Source organism: Asterias amurensis, chromosome 7 (assembly GCF_032118995.1).
Source record: "Asterias amurensis chromosome 7, ASM3211899v1".
In the NCBI taxonomy this organism is placed as follows: Eukaryota; Metazoa; Echinodermata; class Asteroidea; order Forcipulatida; family Asteriidae; genus Asterias; species Asterias amurensis.
The window spans coordinates 18,420,080-18,439,228 of NC_092654.1; the positions used below are offsets into that span (position 1 = coordinate 18,420,080).

The window sequence follows — 19,149 nt, forward strand, 5'->3', positions numbered from 1 at the left end:
ATGTATTGTAGTTTGTAAAACTAAACTAAACTTCTTTTGCTTTATTTCTTCCAATCATGCAGCGTCTTACAGCTTGAGGATTGTGAAGAGATAGACCTAACGTCACCACGAAACGGCCTCCCTGTAAAAAAGCACGACGCATCAAGCAACAACAACACCAACAATGCAACAACGACCAACGCTAATGCCAACAGGGAAACGGTTGCTTTTACTGGCGGTCAACGTCGGAGTTTGCTGGAAGGGTTCCTCGGATGTCTACGTCCGGTTTGGACCATCATCGGCAAAGCCACAACCGCTGAGAAGCAAATTACAGGTTGGTATCTGCTTCTGAGTTGCGTAAAGCCTTATAGAGAGCGCTGTTTGCCCCAAATATTTTGGATGAGGCAGGCGTGGAATTTCATATTTGAGAGGGCAAGGCCATTTTCATTTTGCAAAGGGCACTTTCATTTGAAAATCTTTAAGTCAATGAGAAACCTTTTGAAGGGGCACCAAGGCAAAGACCAGAGGCAACAGAGGCCATGGCCTGCGCTTAATTACAGGCCTGTTTTTTAGAGAAAATAAAAGTGAATTTTATCCAGATTGACGTGAATGTTTGCTGTGATCTTAAAATAAGATGTTTTCCGTTAACAGATAACTGGGAGGTACCCTTTGAAGATATTCGCAATCTGCAGTGGCTCGGAAGCGGCGCCCAGGGAGCCGTCTTCCTCGGCAATTTAAGGGGCAACGACATTGCCGTCAAGAAAGTAAGAGACGAGAAGGACATCGACGTCAAACATCTACGGAAGCTGAACCACCCTCATATTGTATCAGTCAAGTAAGTTCAATGCTGGGTCAATGAGGTCGGGTCATAGGTCAAGGTTAATATAGAACAAGAATAGCATTGACGCAAACAGCTTCGGCTACAACTAGAGTGTACGGTTTTGTTTGCAATGACGGGCCTTGAGTTTCGTTCTTGAAGGGGCATCAGCAACTTTCCTCTGGTAAGGGGTACTTCTATGAGGAAAGTTCAAATTTGTGTTGGAACTTTGCAAAGGGCACCACAGCAAAAGCTAAGGGCGCCACCGCAATTGCTGTTGGAGCCATGGGTTATTTCGAGGTCGACGTTGCAGCATTGCAGAATAAGTTTTTCAATAGCTCTGTTGTCACTGCCAACGTGGCCAATTTGGATACAGCCTTCGAGTCGGACAAAATGATATGCCTTATGCTTGAGCTCTAGAACGATTTTTCGTTATGAAACTTTTCATCAATCAATAATTCATAAGTATTTCGTTATCGTCTTACTAAACATTTCATCCAAGCCAGTGCCTCATCAGTGTTTTGTTCATTGTCTTTCTGCAGGGGTGTGTGCATGCAGGCACCATGTTACTGCATCCTCATGGAATACTGCCCATGCGGGCAGCTGTACGAGGTGCTGCGGGAGGGCCGCGAGATTCCCCCGAGGCTCATGGTTGACTGGAGCAAACAAATAGCGCAGGGAATGAATTATCTTCACGTGCACAAGATCATACACAGGGATCTCAAGTCACCCAAGTAAGATTTGGAGATGCTCGGATGGTTTTTGTCCTAATTAGTTTTTCGGTGTGTGTGTGTGGGAAATTCATCTTTGAGTTGTTCTCTCGGGATAAGGTAGATGATTTTCTTAGAAGGTCGGAGGAGAAAGCAGAATTAGATGTGCACCAAAACTTGTCTCACTTGATTCATGTAAATATTTGACCTGCTGGATAGGAACTGGGTTTTAGAGTGACAATTATTTGTTTTATTAAAAAAAAATTAACTTTGACTTGTTTATTATAGTGGAAATGTGTCTGTGTAGATTTGCTGTTATTGTCACTTGGGCCCAACTTCATAAAGCTTCTTAAGCAAAAAGATTAGCTAAGCACAACAAAATATTGCTTACAAGAGTAAGGTTACCTGCCCAAATACCATAATTACACGAGATGGGTCTTTGATCACTGCTCATATAAAATGTAAAAAAAAAATTCAAATCAAACTAATAGACATTTTTTCTTCTCCTATCAAGTGTTCTGGTATCCACCAATGACATCTTAAAGATCTCAGACTTTGGTACAAGTCGGGAATGGAACGAGAAGAGCACCAAGATGTCCTTTGCTGGAACCGTGGCATGGATGGCCCCCGAGGTCATCCGCAATGAACCCTGCTCGGAGAAAGTAGATGTCTGGTCGTTTGGCGTTGTACTGTGGGAGTTACTAACGGGAGAGATGCCCTATAAGGTAAGAAGCTATTAAAGACACTTAAAATCTTGCTCAGTTCTCCCAAGTGAGGAGTGCTTCCATTGTTTCCTCTTTCTTCTCTTCTACAGGGATTATATTTTTCAGACTTATACTTGAATTTCAGACTTGTTTATGTCTGCTGTTGAAGACAATCAGCTGTTATTTAGTGCACATGTATCAAGAGATGTTGCTCTTTGGTCTACTTCTCTAGTGCGGGGGACACTGTTCCTAAAAAGCTCTTTGAAATATGCAGGGCTTACTAAAAGGTGGAAATGCAATCATTTGATGTACCTCCTACACTTTTGCTACCCTCCGAAAAATCAGGAACATTTTTATTAAATATCCCTAAAAGCCTATGAAAACCTTTACTAATGTGTACATAATTTTTGTTCAAGGGCCAAATATCATGCCCGCATTTCACTAGTCCCCAAGCTTTCCTACTGGTCTCCAAGCTTCCTCACTGGTCCATATTGTAAGGTTTCCTTTCCACATTGCATGGGACTTGTAATTTGAAGTAATTTGCCCATTCAGTAACTTAACATGTAGTGATGGGAAGCAATGAAACCCATCAAGCCAGTCCACTTGGAGAGGATTTTGATTGGTCCTGGGGTGTTTTAACTGGCATTTGGCCAGCGAACCACTTTTAAGGGACAACTCTGCATTAAGAGGATTGATTTGGAGTTTTTGCCCAAGAGCCAGTTTGAGTCTTCCCACTTCATTGACATTTAAGAAGCTTCAGATTCATTGATCTTTTTAAATAAGCCATAGCCAGAGCCTTTGAGAAGTCACAAGTCTGGCTGTGGCTCATACCTCCCCAGCCATTTTTAAATCCCCTTGCTGCAGGCGCTGAGTTTACTCTCCGACGTGGCTGGAGCCCACCACCAAGGCACCGTGTTTGTTATATGAATGTTAAAGGAACATTAATTACAGAAACGATTTTTGCTTACAAAACTGTTGCTGGCAGTATAAGCACTTGATGTAGTCCACCATATACATAAACTGACAAACCTGTATAAATTTGAGATCGATAAGCCATCTGGGTCAAGATAAAATAGTGAAAAACCGATTACATACACATTTTGCATGACACCGATAAAAACAAATCAGGAGAACGCTCACTGAGCGATTAACTCCAAACGTCTAATCAAATATGACATTTCAGACAGAATTAATTCAAGATATGTTTTCTACTATCACCATCATTAGACCTAGTAAGTTTGATGTAAATCTGTGATCTCCGACAAGTTTTGTTTTCTTACCAATTCTGTAATGCTCCTTTATGTGCATTTGATTTCTTCTTAATCCAGGATGTTGATTCGTCTGCCATCATCTGGGGCGTCGGCAGTAACAGTCTCCAGCTTCCGATTCCGTCTACCTGCCCAGAGGGCTTTAAGCTTCTTATGATGCAATGCTGGTATGTCTAGGCACTTTTAATATGCATCATAAACATGTCCTTAAATTCATTACATACAAACTTAAAGGCGTTTCTGTAAATAGGATTTTTGCTTGTAGTCCTTCAGTTTTGGGGTTGTTTTATTTTCTAAAATATTTTTAAGCAGGGAGAAATCAAACTTTTTTGGTCTCCTCCATTTTGAAATGGAAGGAGATTTTGTATTACACATGTTAAGTTTGTAAGGGGGTATTTTTTTGTATTATTTGTTCATGTTAAAGATGTCTGTTTAGTTGGAGGCTTTGATTAATTAAGGTTATGAGTGTTTTTTTATTTTTATCAAGCATTTTTAAGATTGTCATTTCTCTATCCGCTTGTCATTTTCTAGGAGTGCCAAGCCTAAGAATAGGCCCTCCTTCCGGCAGATCATGATGCATATCGACATCGCTGCTGCTGACTTCCTCTCTACCCCACAGGAGGCCTACTTTGACAAACAGGTAAGGGAATAGTTCAAGTTATAAAAGCCACTTCACTCCAGCCCCCCCCCCCCCCACCCTAAACAAAATCGATTACCTATTTTGTTCAATTCTTTGTTCTGACAAAGGTTGACTTTTTCTTAGTTGGAATGTCACAACACCAGCTCTGTGTTACAAACCCTCAGCGGACATTTCTTTGTTCTGTACTTAATTAAGAAAAATCCTATTCTTCAACACTAGAAAACTGTGTGGACATGTGTTAGTCCACATCGTGTTTCAAAACCCTTCCATGTGTGGACCTCTCTTGTTTTCGGGTCCACACTTCTTATGTACTTACTCATTTGGGCTTTCTCTCGTTTGTGGTTCAAATATGGTACCCACGCAGTTGAAACAAAAATTGAAATCTTTTTGCTGTTGTGTATGTTTTAATCAAATTGTCATTTGATGTGATTTTTTGACAAGACTGAATGATATGCGCCACTGCTAAAAGTAGTTAGAAACTGTGTGTGTTTTATGTCCTTTTGACTTTGATTTGTAAGTTATTCTGTTCATTTGGCGATTTTCTCGGTGGTCGTATATAAAATCGATGCCCGTTATTGAACTAAGGGGTTATCATACTTTGGAGTAAATAATCATTCAAACAACTGTTTCGTATGCGCAACATCTGTTTCATTGTTTACTGAAACTCTTGTTCTACATTCCATTCCCCTTTTAACACGCAAACAGAGAAAGAAATATTCCACATTCCGGCCGTTTTTAGAGAAATCTTGTTTGTATTCGGCAGAATGCCCCCTTCACAGAGCCGCATTGTCAATATTTTCCCAACCCGTGTTTGTGAAAAAAAATTCTTTTGATAAGAGCTTTTGTTATCTGGAGCTGTTGAGTCATACTTGCCGTCAAGGACGAGTTGTAAGTGAATATGAGGCTCTGCTTTTGTAGCATTAGCAGTAGGGAGCCCCTTGCCTCATTCTCAAAATATGTGAAACCATGAAAAGTTTGTTGTGAGTGACTTTTCGAGTCACATTGAGCGTGAAAGTATAATGCTAATGAATGGACACAGTTTATTTAGACTGTATTCCTGTTATGGAATGTTGTTGGGAACAATGAAATGCACTTAATTGTGTGTAATTCTCTCGTGGAAACAGTGTGCGTGGGAACCATGTATGTACAGCGAACAATTTTTCCCTTGTACAGCGAAATGCGACAGAAAATGCATTAGTTGCTACTCAAAAGTCAGTATTAGCTACATGTACCTACTCAATAGGAATCAGATTGCATAAGATATGTTCAATATAAATACATGTTGCTATGTGTGGGACATTCTGGCTGAAGTTATCGCTGTAGATTCCCATAAGTATTTGAACGCATGCAACTATTCAGCTGATCAGCTAATTTGTTTACATTTTTATTTTTTTATATCATTTGTTTGTCTATTGATTAGCGTGCAGAAAATGAAAAACACTGTCACAATTTATGTGTTCTGGGTTATTTTTTCTTGTTTAAAAACAAACAAAACCAAGTTGCATGACTGTTGAGACCCACTAGGCATTTGAACTATGAAATCAAGTTTACATGTTTAATTTACTGAAGAGGAGTGTTGGATGTTGCATTATATAACACAATCACAAAAATTCACCCATGTGGAAAATTGTAAATTTTACTTAAAAGTCTGAAGATCACAGCTCAGGAAAAGCTAAGCCTGTGTAAATGTTTCTTCAAGGCTGCAAAATTCGAGTCAAAAGAAACCAAGTAGAAATCTTCACGTCGGTGACCACTTTTTCTTATTTTGGATGAAAACAAAAATGTTTTTTTTCGATGTCGGAGCCACGGAGGTTACTCATGAGTGAATACTTTTCTTGCCGGCTCTCCATGATTATTGACTAAATGTGGGCGTTTGATAAAAAATCGGGGTAAAGTCCACGAGGATGACGAGATAGCCACAGTGTTTACTTTGCTCTCGATGTGCAAGAGAAAAAAGGGGTTACTGGCAATGAATAATATTTACTGAGAGCTCTCTGCATTTCTGATGATAAGTAAATCTGCTTGCAAGAACTAAATGATCCCCCTGCTGTTCAAAGATTTATGTAATGATCGCATGTAACAATTTCACATTTTAAAATCAAATTGATGTAGGTTTTATTTAAAGCTGTCGGGCGTCTGTCCATCTCACAAAGGTCTTTGTTTTTTTCTTTTCTTTTTTCCAAGGAGGAATCGGAATTGCTTTTTGGGGAAACTGAAATTGCTTTTGTATCCAATGAATGAATGCATAACTTATTGAACGGTACTGTGCGGGTCAGAGGGATTGATTACTTCCTTAGCGTGGCCAGATCAAAATTAAAACTTGGTTGTTGTCCTAGGAAATGAAAATCCTGGAAGGTCATACTGCTTATTTTTCTACAAGTTAGAGAAATGTACAGTGTAGAAGGAGGATAGCTGGAGTCAATTTTCCAAGGATTTGTGTGGGATATTTGGTATTTTGTTGAGAAAACTGAGAGAAAAAAACCCACAATTTTTAAATTAAAATTCAATGCCTGCATTTCTTGTTTTTGCTCAGTACGAGGTGTACTTTTTTTAAACTTCCTTTTCTAGTCTGATTTCCGAGATCTAGGCCCTTGGAAAAAAAAAAACCTAGTGAATAAATAGCCTGAAAAGTCTAATAAAGCCCGCACCATGTAGATCAGCCGTTGCGCTTGATAATAGTGTTTTTACTTTTTGCCAAGGACCCACAATTATGCCCGCAGTACATATATAGTCAGTACAAACTTAGGAAAAACAATATATGGTAAATAACTTCATCAAAAACAATTTGTGATTTCCTTTTTTTTTTCTTTTTCTTTTTTTTCTTTCCTTGATCGTGCATGGTACAATTACACAGCTCTCTCCTTTCTTTCAAGAGGTCAAATAAAATGCCTGAATGCGACTTCATCTACAGTGTACCATGTCTTTCAATGCAAGTGAATATTTAACTGCATTGTATTTGGCAAAGACATTCCAGAAATCCTTTCTGCTGGCAGTAATTTATTGGCCTCTTTGAAGTGTGTAATAATTCACCAACTCTAGGAATGTCATTACTCCCTAAACCAATAACAATAATATGTTTTAAAGAAAAACTTAATATACAAAAAAGAATTAAGTCGGGGTGTTAGACAGGCAAACGAAAATATTTACAGTACATCTGGAACATTGAATTAATGTAGCTGTTGATTGGTGAAGCTGCATTAATACAATACAGCCGAACAAACAGTTAAAAATTTACATCAAGATCAAAACAATTATAGTCATTAATTGTCATAACTGATAACTCCTTGTTTATAACAAACAAATTCTCGGTATACCGTCTATGAACTTCGTTTTGTAAAAAGATCGTTCGCAGCCCCCCACCCTTAAAGGTCTCCATGAAGGGGAAAATCAACTCTCATTTGAATACATTACACATTTTAAATCTAAACTCCCCATCAACACGAGTCGTGCACGTACTGATATCGAACATTATGCCTAGCAGGGGGGGGGGGTGGGGGGGGGGGGGATATACGACTCGCTGACGTGGAAGTAAACAAACGCTGTGAGTGCAGTAAACAAGTTGAAGGTTCAATGAAACAAAATTATCATGTGTAGCCCCCACACATAAACGCCTCTATAGGTGGAAAATCAACTCTCATTTGAATACATTACACATTTAATCATCATGCTTCGTGTTTAACTGATGTGAAAAAGTAGAACGCTGGAGTGAATAGGACAAGTTTAAGGTTCTATGGAACAAAAAATTATCATAAGCAGCCCCTACCCTTTATGGGTATACAAAAGGTATCATGTTGGAAAAGTCAAAACCTTACTCGAATAAATGACAAATTTGAATCTTAACTCCCCATCCAACATGCTCCATGCTTAAACTGATATCAAAGTTTTAAAAAAACGCTGAAGTGATTTGGACAAGTTGAAGGTTCCATTGAACACGTTTATTTCTTTGTTGATTGATTGATTGGACGCAGGATGACCTTGCGTGTGTGGAGAGCAATCCAATCTAATGCTCTTTTGCTTGTGTGCGTGTTTTACCATATGCTTGGTTTAATTTATATGCTGCAGTTGCATCGTGGCATTTGCACATGTATGAGATTGTCAACTCTGCAAGCATTTAATACAATTAGTAAATTAAGCTAATCAGCTGCTTCGGACATTGAATCGGGATGTTGTGCTGTAGTTTGCATAATTGTTCCTCTTTATGTCTGTATGTTTGTCTTAATAATTGGGGTTTGGGCTTTTTCAACCGTATCATTCAAAGTATTTTTTAATTTGTTTATTTATTTTTTAATGGGATTTGAGACATTGCATGGTGAGGTATAAATATAAAATTGGTTTTCTATATACACACCAGCAAGTTTATATCTACTTGCCAGGTAGAATTGTTTGTATAATTGATTAAGACTAATAACTATAAAGATTATCAATTGTATTGTTTACATTGGTTTAATACGTTATTGTTGATTGATTATTGTTGCATTAGTGATAGTGCTTACAATGCAACACACATGGTAGTATTTTAAAATAAAACACAAGTAGTGTTCTTTATCCCGATGCAAATTTAACATTTATTAAACATTCTTAAAATGTACGTGTTTTTCATAAAATGTCAACATGTTCCCATAATGGCAATACAATAACATCATGAAACGAATACTGACGGCTTTAGGCTTCTTCTCATGCAAAAGCTTGATATATCAGGTTACTCGGGTCCAATTGGAAGCCGATACGCTATAAAATAAAATAACATACATATATATTTTTATTTATTTATTTGTTTTATTCTGTTGTTATTTTATACATCTTCCCGGTTTTTTTAATATTTTGATTATACATGTAAAGTGCTCTCAATTGTCTAGTTTGAAGCTTAACATTAACATCAATTAGTAAGTGTCCAATTACTATGTTTCAGCTTGCAAGTTTTGCGTCCAGAATGCTCCAAACTGTTGAAGATCCTTGACATCATATTGGTTATCCAACAGAATTTTATCGAGGACCGTTCTGATTTTCTAAAAAATTTGTTCTTTTTTCGTAGGTTGATTGGAGAGAGGAGATCAAGTTGCAATTTGAGAAGATGAAGAGCGAAGGATCTCAAATCCATCGGATGGATGAGGAACTCATTAAAAGACGTCAGGCAGAACTCAGGTAGAAATAATCGACCTATATCCACCATTTCTTGCCGAATGTTTTGTATCAATGCGAGTGTATTTTGAGCCCCTCAGAATTGTGATTGTCCTCTCTAATGTCAAAAAAAAAAAATTTGGAGTGGGGGGGGGGGGCGCAGGGCTTGTACCTTAAAATTGTTTACTGGGTGCAGAATTTTCGTTGACACAGCCAGACTTGAATTACGAGAATATGAGAAACGGCTCCCTCTGAAGTGTTGTAGTTTTCGAGAAAGAAGTAATTTTCCACGAATTTGTTTTCGACACCTCAAGTTTAGAGTATGAGGTCTCGAAATCAAGCATCTGAAAGCACACAACTTTTTGTGACAAGGGTGTTTTTTCTTTCATGTAGTTATCTCCCAACTCCGACGACCAATCAAGCTCAAATTTTCACAGGTTTGTTATTTTATGCATATGTTGAGATACACCAAGTGAGAAGACAGGTCTTTGACAATTACCAATAGTGTCTAGTGTCTTTAATCAGCAGCTTGTTCTGTTCTTGTGGCATCTGTGGCAATCCCTAATGGCTTTCCCTTGTATTTTTCTCCCTCTTGTAGACATGCTCAGGACATACGTGAACACTACGAGAGGAAGCTGGAACGGGCAAACAATCTCTACATGGAACTCAGTACATGTCTTCTTCAGCTGGAACAACGGGAGAAAGAAATCAATAGGTAGAGAACTAGCACTGATTGAAGCCCAGCTCATACTTCCTGCGAAAAACAAATGCGAAAGTGAATTGCGACGTCACAGGGCTGGTTTCATAGCGAATGTTTCCCAGGAGTTGAGCACATTTCAACTGTTCCGAATTTGTGACGTCAACATTCGTATCGCATTTGCATTCGCAGGAAGTATGAACTGGGCTTGACAATGTGTATGATAACTCAGGGGAGCTGAAGTAGGAGTTGATATTCCTCTTAACTAAGTAATAGATTGTAGAATGGAGGGAAACATGCACCAGGCAAGGAGTTCCAAATATATGTGGTACGTAGAATAAAAATGATGGAATGGCTCCTTGTTCTAAATCTCAGTAAATCAAGGATGTAAAAAAAAAAGAGCTTGAGGGGTTTGAAAGGAAGTTGTGTGGTAGATAAAGAAATGTTGTGACAGGAAAGCTTCGCTTGTCATTATATTATCCCCTGGCAGTATGTTCTAATGGCCATTTTACTTTCACTTCTAACAAATATTTTACCTGTTGTTTTTCTTAGTTAGTCTGTTTTCCCTAAGTACCCTTGGTTGCGATGGAAAATGTATTTTTATAGATTTCAATAAACCACAACAAAATATATTTTTCAGGTTGTACATTTTTAACTAATTCAATTTATCTTTGAACTTTAAAGGAAGGAGCTGCAATTTGCATTGAGCACCACAAAGAAGAAGCAGCAAAGGACAATCAAGCCAATCTTTAAGGCGCAGACCCAAGCCATGGAGAAACTCTTCAAGAAATCTCTAGCCACTCACAGCAGCTCTACCTCCACGCTTAACAGGTAATGGCGCTCATCTTTATCTAAGTTTGACCATTGTAGTTCCTTTTCACACGGTTTATTGTCTTGACTTTCTTGGCGTTATGTTTGAGCGAAACCTTTCTTTGATTTGTGATTCGCAGGACGATAAGCCCACCAACTGATCATGCAGCCAGCATGCCCGAGACTGACCCCGTCTCCCCTTCCATCTCACCAAAAACTCCGCCCTCATCTTCCAGGACGTCACCGAACAGAATGCGCGTCCAGCGCAGGTCGCGACATCATCGCAACAGCAGCCACGGGCGTGGCAGCTTCGGAAAGGGGGGAGTCAGTCCCAAAGGGAGTTTCGGTAAGGGTGGAGTAAGCCCTGGGAAGGAGGTGCCTCTATCTGATTTATCCGGTGCTGCGATGACCTCCAAAGAATCAAAAGGGACTGACGACGATCGGGTATGTCCATCGGACTCGGAGAGACTGTCTGATTTGGAGAAGGCAAACAGTGAAAACTTCAAATATTTTGGTCCGTACGCCGCAATTCGGCAACCCGAACTCAACACCAACAATCGGACAAGAAGCTCATGTTCCTGTGTAGGAAGGACTGGGCTATGTACTTGTAAAGGGAAATATCCCAACCGCCCAACAAGGAGCCGACCTGGCAGGGCGAGTCAGTACAATCCTGAACTCGGTGTAGCGTCGACGTCGCACGGGAGCGACAGCGACGAGATAAACAGTAACACACCAACGGATGTTCTGTCCCCCACCACAAACTGTGATGAGAATATCAACGATGAAAACGTTCTTCCGAGTAGTTACATTGGAGAAAGGTTGGCAATTCAGATGTCGAGTCCCTTGAAGAGGTCACCAGGAGGAGCTATACGGATCTCTAAGAGGAGTAACTCACCACACATGAGGAGCGGAACCAGGACCAGGAGTAATGGAGATATCATCGTTGATATAACTAAGGTGCGTTTTATAAACGGATTTAAGGCAATGGACGCCTTTTGTAATTGTCAAAAGACCAGTATTCTCACTTGGTGTATACATTGCGACATATGCATAAAATAACAAATCTGTGAAAATTTTGACTCAATTGGTCATCAAAGTGGTATGAGAATAGCGCCCCCCAAAAAAGTTCACTAAGATCTGAGCATGCGCACATCACCGAGAACAATTGATTTACCTGGTAAGTCTGCTGCCACCTAGTGTCCCCCCTTGGATGAAGATTTTGAATGATGCTGTAATTCATTAAGTTTTTTTTGTTGTGTTCTCATTTAGCCTTTGAGAAAGACTCTGCTAGGGTCAAACTGTCAGGCGATCAACTACTTTTTGCATTTATACCACAGGTCCTTTTGGTTGGTAAGCAGTTTGCAATAGCTACTTGTATTATTTTCTCATAAAGTTACACTAACATGATATGTTTGATTTTGTTTTTCTAGTGTTCAAGCAGCTTTTCAAGTGATGAGCACATTACGGCCAGTCATTCTACTGATGAAGAACACACGACCCACTCAGACAGGTATGTTCATAACAAGAAAAAAACAAGTTCTTATTTTGTGCATTTTACAATAACCATGTCAATGCAGTGCCCTGGTCATTTATGAGAATACAGCCCCGATCAGCTGCCGTGGCACTCCGAAGGCTTTCTTATACACAGTATCAACCTCCACCCTCATAGGTACCCATTTATACCGCTGGGTGACGAGAAGCAATTCTAGTAAAGTATCTTGCTCAATGACACATGTGTCACGACCGGGATTCGAACCCACACTTAGATGACTGATGTAGCAGCCAGTACTTGATGCTGTAGACCACTCGGCCATGACGCCCCTTTGGAATGTTGTATGAATGTTAAAACTGAATAACAGTTTTAAGACCCTGTATAAACAATGAATACTTTGATCAGTTGTTTGAATAATTTGTTATCTCATCTTCGTCTCTTTAGGACGCAGATGGGCAGTCGTCAGTCCTACCTCGCCTGCCGCTCTGATTCCAATTTTTCCGATGATGGCAACACCAGCGAGCTGTCGCGGTCCATTGTGTTGACGGAGCGGCCATTGCGCACTCAGACCAGCGACGTACTCAGCATGAACCCAGATGTAGCTGTTGCATCGGATGGTCTGTCCGATAAGGAACGAGAGGTCAAGAAGGTCATGAAGCAGATCTCAAGAGAGATGATGTTTGAGGTGAGATGATTTACTGTGAAGTGTTGCTGTTTTTAGTCAGGCATAGTATTCTTCCTACTTAAAGGGTATATGTACTTTTTCCTAAAACACAATGTCCACAGATTTACAACTTCCGTGGCTGTGTAAACTTCAGACATGGGCTACTCATTTTTGCCAAATCAACACCAATCTTGTTGATTTTTCTAATTCTCCTGTTCATTTATCATTTCCTATCCATTTTAGTCCGAAGACCATGGTCTGGACACGGACTCCTCCGATTGCAGTGATGGGGAGGATGCACCAAAAGGGGCCAAAGGTCGTTCCAGAACGACCCTTGACATCAAGGCCACTTGGTAATGACGACCTAATAAAGACGTCCATGCATAGAATGTCAAGGTAGGAGGGAAGCCCTTCCGAACTACAAAACCAAATAAAACACAAAATGTGTTTGTATGGACCAATGCAGAATGGTCTGGTTCTCCAAGAGGTCAACTTGTCTTTGTAACTATGCAAGTCTGTGTGCAGCTACTAGCTGTCATTCACTGCTAAGATAGTCTGGAGCCGAGGAGGTGACCACCTAACTCATATAAACAATTAGTAGTCTACAGGATGACGGACTAATAATATGGAGGTGTTAAGCCACCTGTGGCTGTGGCTTCTGACTTCAGCCGCCATGTTGAAGTACAGACTGATGACAGATTGATGTAGAAGCCACAGCTGTAGCCATAGCCAGACACTACAGAGTGGTTTCAGTAAAGGTGATAACCCAAGATGAACCTCAACCCTTAGGTTCAGTTCTCAAGACAAAGACTCTGTCTCTTAAAGACACTTTGAGATGAAAGTCTGATGTAGAGATGATTTAGATGAATGATAAATGTGGGTTTTGACCTCAAATTTAAACCTGGAATGATGTTTTCTTAATACAGAAAGCTCATTTCAATTATTTAGTGGTGATCTGATGTAATCTGTAGATCTCAATTTTGACCTCCAGTCCACGATGAATCTCTGATCTTGTCCAAGCAACTTTTTTTTTTTTCCCCTCTTTATAATAACTGGTAAAGGAAAATGAAAACTTCATGGAAATGTCGCAATAGGCACAGTTGAATAAGACCAGGTTGACAAAATTGGAAGACTCCCAATAAGTAGAGTAGAGCGCTGGCTTGTTAATCCGGAGGTTGTTGGTTCAAGTCCTGCTCTAGTCAATGTTCAACCCCACATCAGTGCCCAATTTCATAGCTCTGCTTAACAGTAAGCCAATTTGTGTGCAAACTGTAGCAGAAAAATTTGCTTCAGCCTTAGCGTATTTTACAGGTTAGCAGAAAAATTGGGCGGCCATATTGCGTGTTTACCGTGGATTTGCATTGTGACGTCATATATTTTCGTGCGGTAAGCACCGGAAGGTTAGCACCGCCTTTTCGTGTGATTACGGTTAGCAGCAGCGCTATTGAGTAGAAATTGCACAATAAGCACAAAATCGGTTCCTATCAGCGCTATGAAATTGGGCCGTGGTTGAAATGTGTTCAGCTTCATTGGTAGTGCTTGTTCCGTGTTTGTTGTCTGTGCGTATTTTCTTGGAGTATGAAACCAGCCTCATCAGAAGTCATTCCTAAAAGTGATTGGCCAATGATCATTCCATGCAGTCATCTTTAACCAAAATTAATCTGGTGTTTTCTGTTAACTCTTTAAACTCCAATGACCCCCACTAAATTTATTTACGAGTTATCGACCTTGGACGAATCAACGATTATCAAAAATGGACTGTACACCTGAAATTTGGTCATAGCGGTTAGCACTGAGTAGTCAGGGATTCAGACCGACATGGCCACCTGATAAAGGTCAGTTTCGACATTGTCACATTTTTCTACCAGGTGTAGAATGAACCTTAATAACTGATAATGGCAATTTTTATCTTCTAGAAATCCTATACAAACATTGTATCACTGCCACTTCTAATGATAATAGTTTATCTTGTATATTTACATCTAAAAAAAAACCTGGTAATCTTCTTATCTGTCGGGAACCTTGTTAGGCAGAAATTATTGTATAAAATAATACTCTCTGCTTAGCGTAACAATAAGCATTGAGCCAGCCACAAATATGATATTCCCATTTGGCGGGTGGTCTTATACATGTATCCGCTTAGCAATTTTTTTAATGCTAAGCGTTTTACCGAGCTGGATGTATGCAATTAGGTTATGAACTCAAAAGTTTGTTGCCAGTAATGGTGGAAACACCAGTGTCACTTTACAGACCTTTATCATGGTGAAGCCATCTTTAATTTTTCCCATTGATATCAATGTAACCAAACCGAGGCTGGAAGAAAAAAAATAGTCTGGTTCCTGTTTGCAGAATGATTATTAGCATTCATTATTGTTATTCAATACAAGGAACATGACCAAGATGGAGACAGAATGATAAAGGTCTATTGGATGATGACTTGATGAGTCATCAGAATCATCATAGATTTTATCACCAAGGAATATTTGGACTATAGAAGTAAGCCGTTGAAATATCAACATCTTTCTAGCTGTTCTAGAAGAATTGAAACTCGTTTTATTCGAGTGTATCCTGTGTATAGTGTAAAGTAACATTTTAACCGGTGTACATAATGTGATATACTAAAGAGAGGTTATGAATTTAGTATATAAAAAGGTAGCATAGCGTTCTACTAGCAGACAAAACTTGATTATTTTTAGATTGATAAGTCTTATAGACTCTCTTCTTGTAATGGTGGTTTTTCTTGTGTAAAGTATTAGTTTCAATCAGCATTGAGAAATCTCCTGATTTGCTTGATAAATCTAGACCTGGTACGCGGATTGTGGCTGGGTAACCTGTTTCTGTTAAGCAATACTTGTCTCTGCTAAGCAAGTTTTTGTGCTTAATGGCTTTATGAAACTGGGCCCAGTCAGGAAGCAGAACACTTGGTTGTCATGGTATCTTGTCACGCAGGATTATATGATGTTTCCGCATTGCAAGCAATTTCAAAATTATCTCAGGTGTAGCACTTAGAAGACATTATCTTTTAACGCTTCTTTGCTTTGATCATCATTGAGTATCCAAGGGCAAGGTTGTTGTTTTGCACCGATGCTGATCTTGTATTGTCCGTAGTCTTTAGAATTGTTGAGAGGGCACACCCAAAACTCATCTGAAGTCCATTGTACTATTGGGCATTTGAACTCTAAACGAATACTGATCTGCAACAATACAACTGACCTTTGTTTTGTTCTATTCCTCAAAGAAATAGACCTTGAATTCTGAATCTTAGACATCTTGATTCGCTTTGCTTCCTTAATGCGTAATTTTCTCGGTAAGGAAAACGTGTTTCATTTTTTGAAGAAAAAAAGTTTCAGTTCTTTGAGATGACTGGAAGAGCAATTTATTTAAAACTCATATTTGTACTCGGTGAGATTTTATACAAATGCATTTTCTATATTCACATTCTATTACACCAGGGCTCGATTTCACACAAAAAAGAGCAGATTGATGTCACAATACGAACCACTATGGTAATACTGACAATGACAACACATCTTAAGATAAATCTTAGTGTTTGTGTGAAATCACGCCGAGGTCTGATACACATTTTAGTTTAAAAAAATAGCTAAGGGTATGATAATTAATAAGAAATGGTCTTTCAGTTTGATAGTTTTACCAATTTTGTGTACAATTGTTAAAAGATTATTCATAAATCGGTCTCAGTGGGGGACTGTGGGGCGCCAGGTGACCTCGGACTAAAACGGATAGTTTTCCATAAACTATTACTCAAATACTTGGTACGCTCGCGTTAGCAGTGGAATGATGAGGAGCATGGTGGTTTAGTAGTGACAAATGTGTTCACTTACTAAACTAGACATGGGACGGATTTCATAGAGCTTGCACAATATCTGCTTAGCAGAAATGAGAAGGGTACCATTGAGCAAATTGTATTTGTGATATTGTAGTTTGGCTGGTAACCTTATTCTGGTAAGCATAATTTTGCTGTGCTTGGCTACTGTTTGTGCTTACCCAGCTCTATGAAATTGGGCCCAACTTGCACCTTATACACGGCCTACCCATGCTCCCATAAGTATTTGTGAAGTAAGTTTATGGTTGTGTTATTCTGAGCCTCTACACCTCCAAGAATGATGGCGTGACCTGGTGGTAGCGTCTCTAAAAGTTTCCTGTTGAATGTTTTCAAAAAAAAATACAGTCTTTCTGTAGTTTTAATTTTAGATTGGAGGTCAACTTATAGGTCGAGCCAGTGATATAATCAATTCATAGTTACTGGTGTTAAAACTATTGGATGTTGTAACTTCATTGGTATTCATTAAGACTTTAATTAATCCATTGTTTTAAAGTCGAGAACCAGCATTGAATGATTCTTATTTCTTTTCCAGATTTTTATTAAGGTTTGAAATGTGAATTCAAATGTTTATTTTATTATTTTTATCGTTTTCTTTACCTCATTAATGATTTGTTTTTACTTCAATTATGTTATTCATTTTGTTGACTTTAATTTCGAAGCTGGCCTTTGACAGTCCTGTCCATAATCAAATTTTTTTTGGGTATAGGTTTACATTTTTAATTCAACAAATTCGAAACCCAACCTTTTTTTCTCGACTAATTTATCTAACTATCCTAAGCCGTGTTGAAAGGTTTTTGTTTTTAAAGCGCCAGTATTGTGGAAAATAATTTGTTTTGCCAGTGAACGTGCTCATTGAAATTCAATCTTGTTTATGTAAATACAATTTGATTTTAGATTATTTGATGATATTGTAAACCAAACACTTGTTACATTGTTTTGTATTGCTGAAAGGTAATATTTAGTTTTGATTTGCATTTAAAATTCTGATTATTCAGAATGATCCCTTTTTTATATGATTTGTCCGGTTAGAACTGATACAGCCAGCCATCTTGTTATGTGTGGTTTTTGTTTTACCATTAATAACTATGTACTTTCAGAATGAGGCTTTTGGGTAGACTGGTACCTCTCACATGATAGATAAGCATAAAGCACCATAGGATAAGGGAACAAGACTCAAGATGGCTGCTGTGAAGATTTGTAAAAATCCTTCAGCTTAGAGTTTCAAACAAGCAATTAAAACTCAGTTGCAGATGTTGTCCAACTAAGTATTAATGGAATAGTGCCCTCATAGCCTGGGTCTAGATAAGAAGTAACTTGTTACTATGTGACTCCATTTGGGTTGGGTCATTGACAAGGCTTGCCATACTGTGTTTAAAAATTCCCCACCGGTGTGTTATGCATTACAGTTCTTCTTGTGTGAGCTTATCCCTTTTTTGAGATCAAATGACTTGAAGTACACATGTTGTAACAAGAAAAGAACAGAAATCAATCTCCTTAAGAAGCCTGGTCCGAAAAATGGAAAATATAAATGAATAGTTGTTTTTACAACAAATGAATACTTACTTCTAAATGTTGATTGGTCTATACTTAGTAGTAATGATCAGGTATACTCAAATTTGTATTCAACTTTAGGACACTACAACATTAACTAAACATCAAATTTGATTGATTTCATCTTTAAAAATCTGAATATTCTATTTTTCCAAACATTTTCCACATATATTTTACAATTTGTCCTTGCGAATTAACCCCCCCCCCCCCATAAGAAGTCAAAATATGCATTTCACACTGGTAGAGATTCTTGTGACGTATGTGTGCAATAGAATATGCCACTATTCCATTCCATAATAATATATTGATTTAATCTGATTAATTGCTAAATTATGACTTCTTAAGACTTATTTAAACAAATCACGTGGTTGTAAAACCATTTGAGTACCTCATTGTCAATATTTGTATTGTAACATTGTACAGATCTTCTCTGATTCTATCGGGGGAAAAGGAATAAAAGTATCTTGTTGGCGTGTTTGAAAAATTACATGGTGTTCCTGTGAAGTCTTCCTTAATTTATTTTAAAAACCTTTGAGTGCCATCACATGTTTACTAAAGAGCCACAGAGCCTGGACTTCCTGCAGGCACGATTTGTACACAGCTCAATGGAAGAAAACACAAAATCTGACATTTTATGGAGATTGCACTGTCCAATTTTTAAAAACTTTTGATGTGATGAAAGGGGACACATCCCAAAAGTGTCAACTTTTCCATAGGACCAGCGCAGTATCTTGCCTGCCAAAATACCGAAAGAATGCACATGGTCACACTAATTGCTGTAAACAAAGTTCACATGGTCCATACTCGATCTGATATTGTAATGTTTTGTATCCTTGAATTATATTGTCTAAATTA

General features: G+C 38.6%; 1 protein-coding gene across 2 annotated transcripts in view; it reads left to right on the forward strand.

Annotated features, from left to right (window-relative positions):
• LOC139939494 (mitogen-activated protein kinase kinase kinase 13-B-like) overlaps nt 1–18,781 on the forward strand; it is a 39,380-nt gene extending 20,599 nt beyond the window's left edge. For both annotated transcript variants that reach the window (XM_071935456.1, XM_071935457.1), the window contains exons 3-15: nt 63–313; nt 631–814; nt 1,339–1,530; nt 2,021–2,231; nt 3,539–3,645; nt 4,010–4,118; nt 9,151–9,260; nt 9,835–9,951; nt 10,618–10,764; nt 10,884–11,700; nt 12,174–12,253; nt 12,680–12,920; nt 13,143–18,781. In XM_071935456.1, coding sequence (XP_071791557.1) covers nt 63–313; nt 631–814; nt 1,339–1,530; nt 2,021–2,231; nt 3,539–3,645; nt 4,010–4,118; nt 9,151–9,260; nt 9,835–9,951; nt 10,618–10,764; nt 10,884–11,700; nt 12,174–12,253; nt 12,680–12,920; nt 13,143–13,256 — 2,680 coding nt within the window. In that variant the 3' untranslated portion in view covers nt 13,257–18,781. The remainder of the gene's footprint in view (nt 1–62; nt 314–630; nt 815–1,338; nt 1,531–2,020; nt 2,232–3,538; nt 3,646–4,009; nt 4,119–9,150; nt 9,261–9,834; nt 9,952–10,617; nt 10,765–10,883; nt 11,701–12,173; nt 12,254–12,679; nt 12,921–13,142) is intronic.
• Nucleotides 18,782–19,149: the final 368 nt, after the last annotated feature.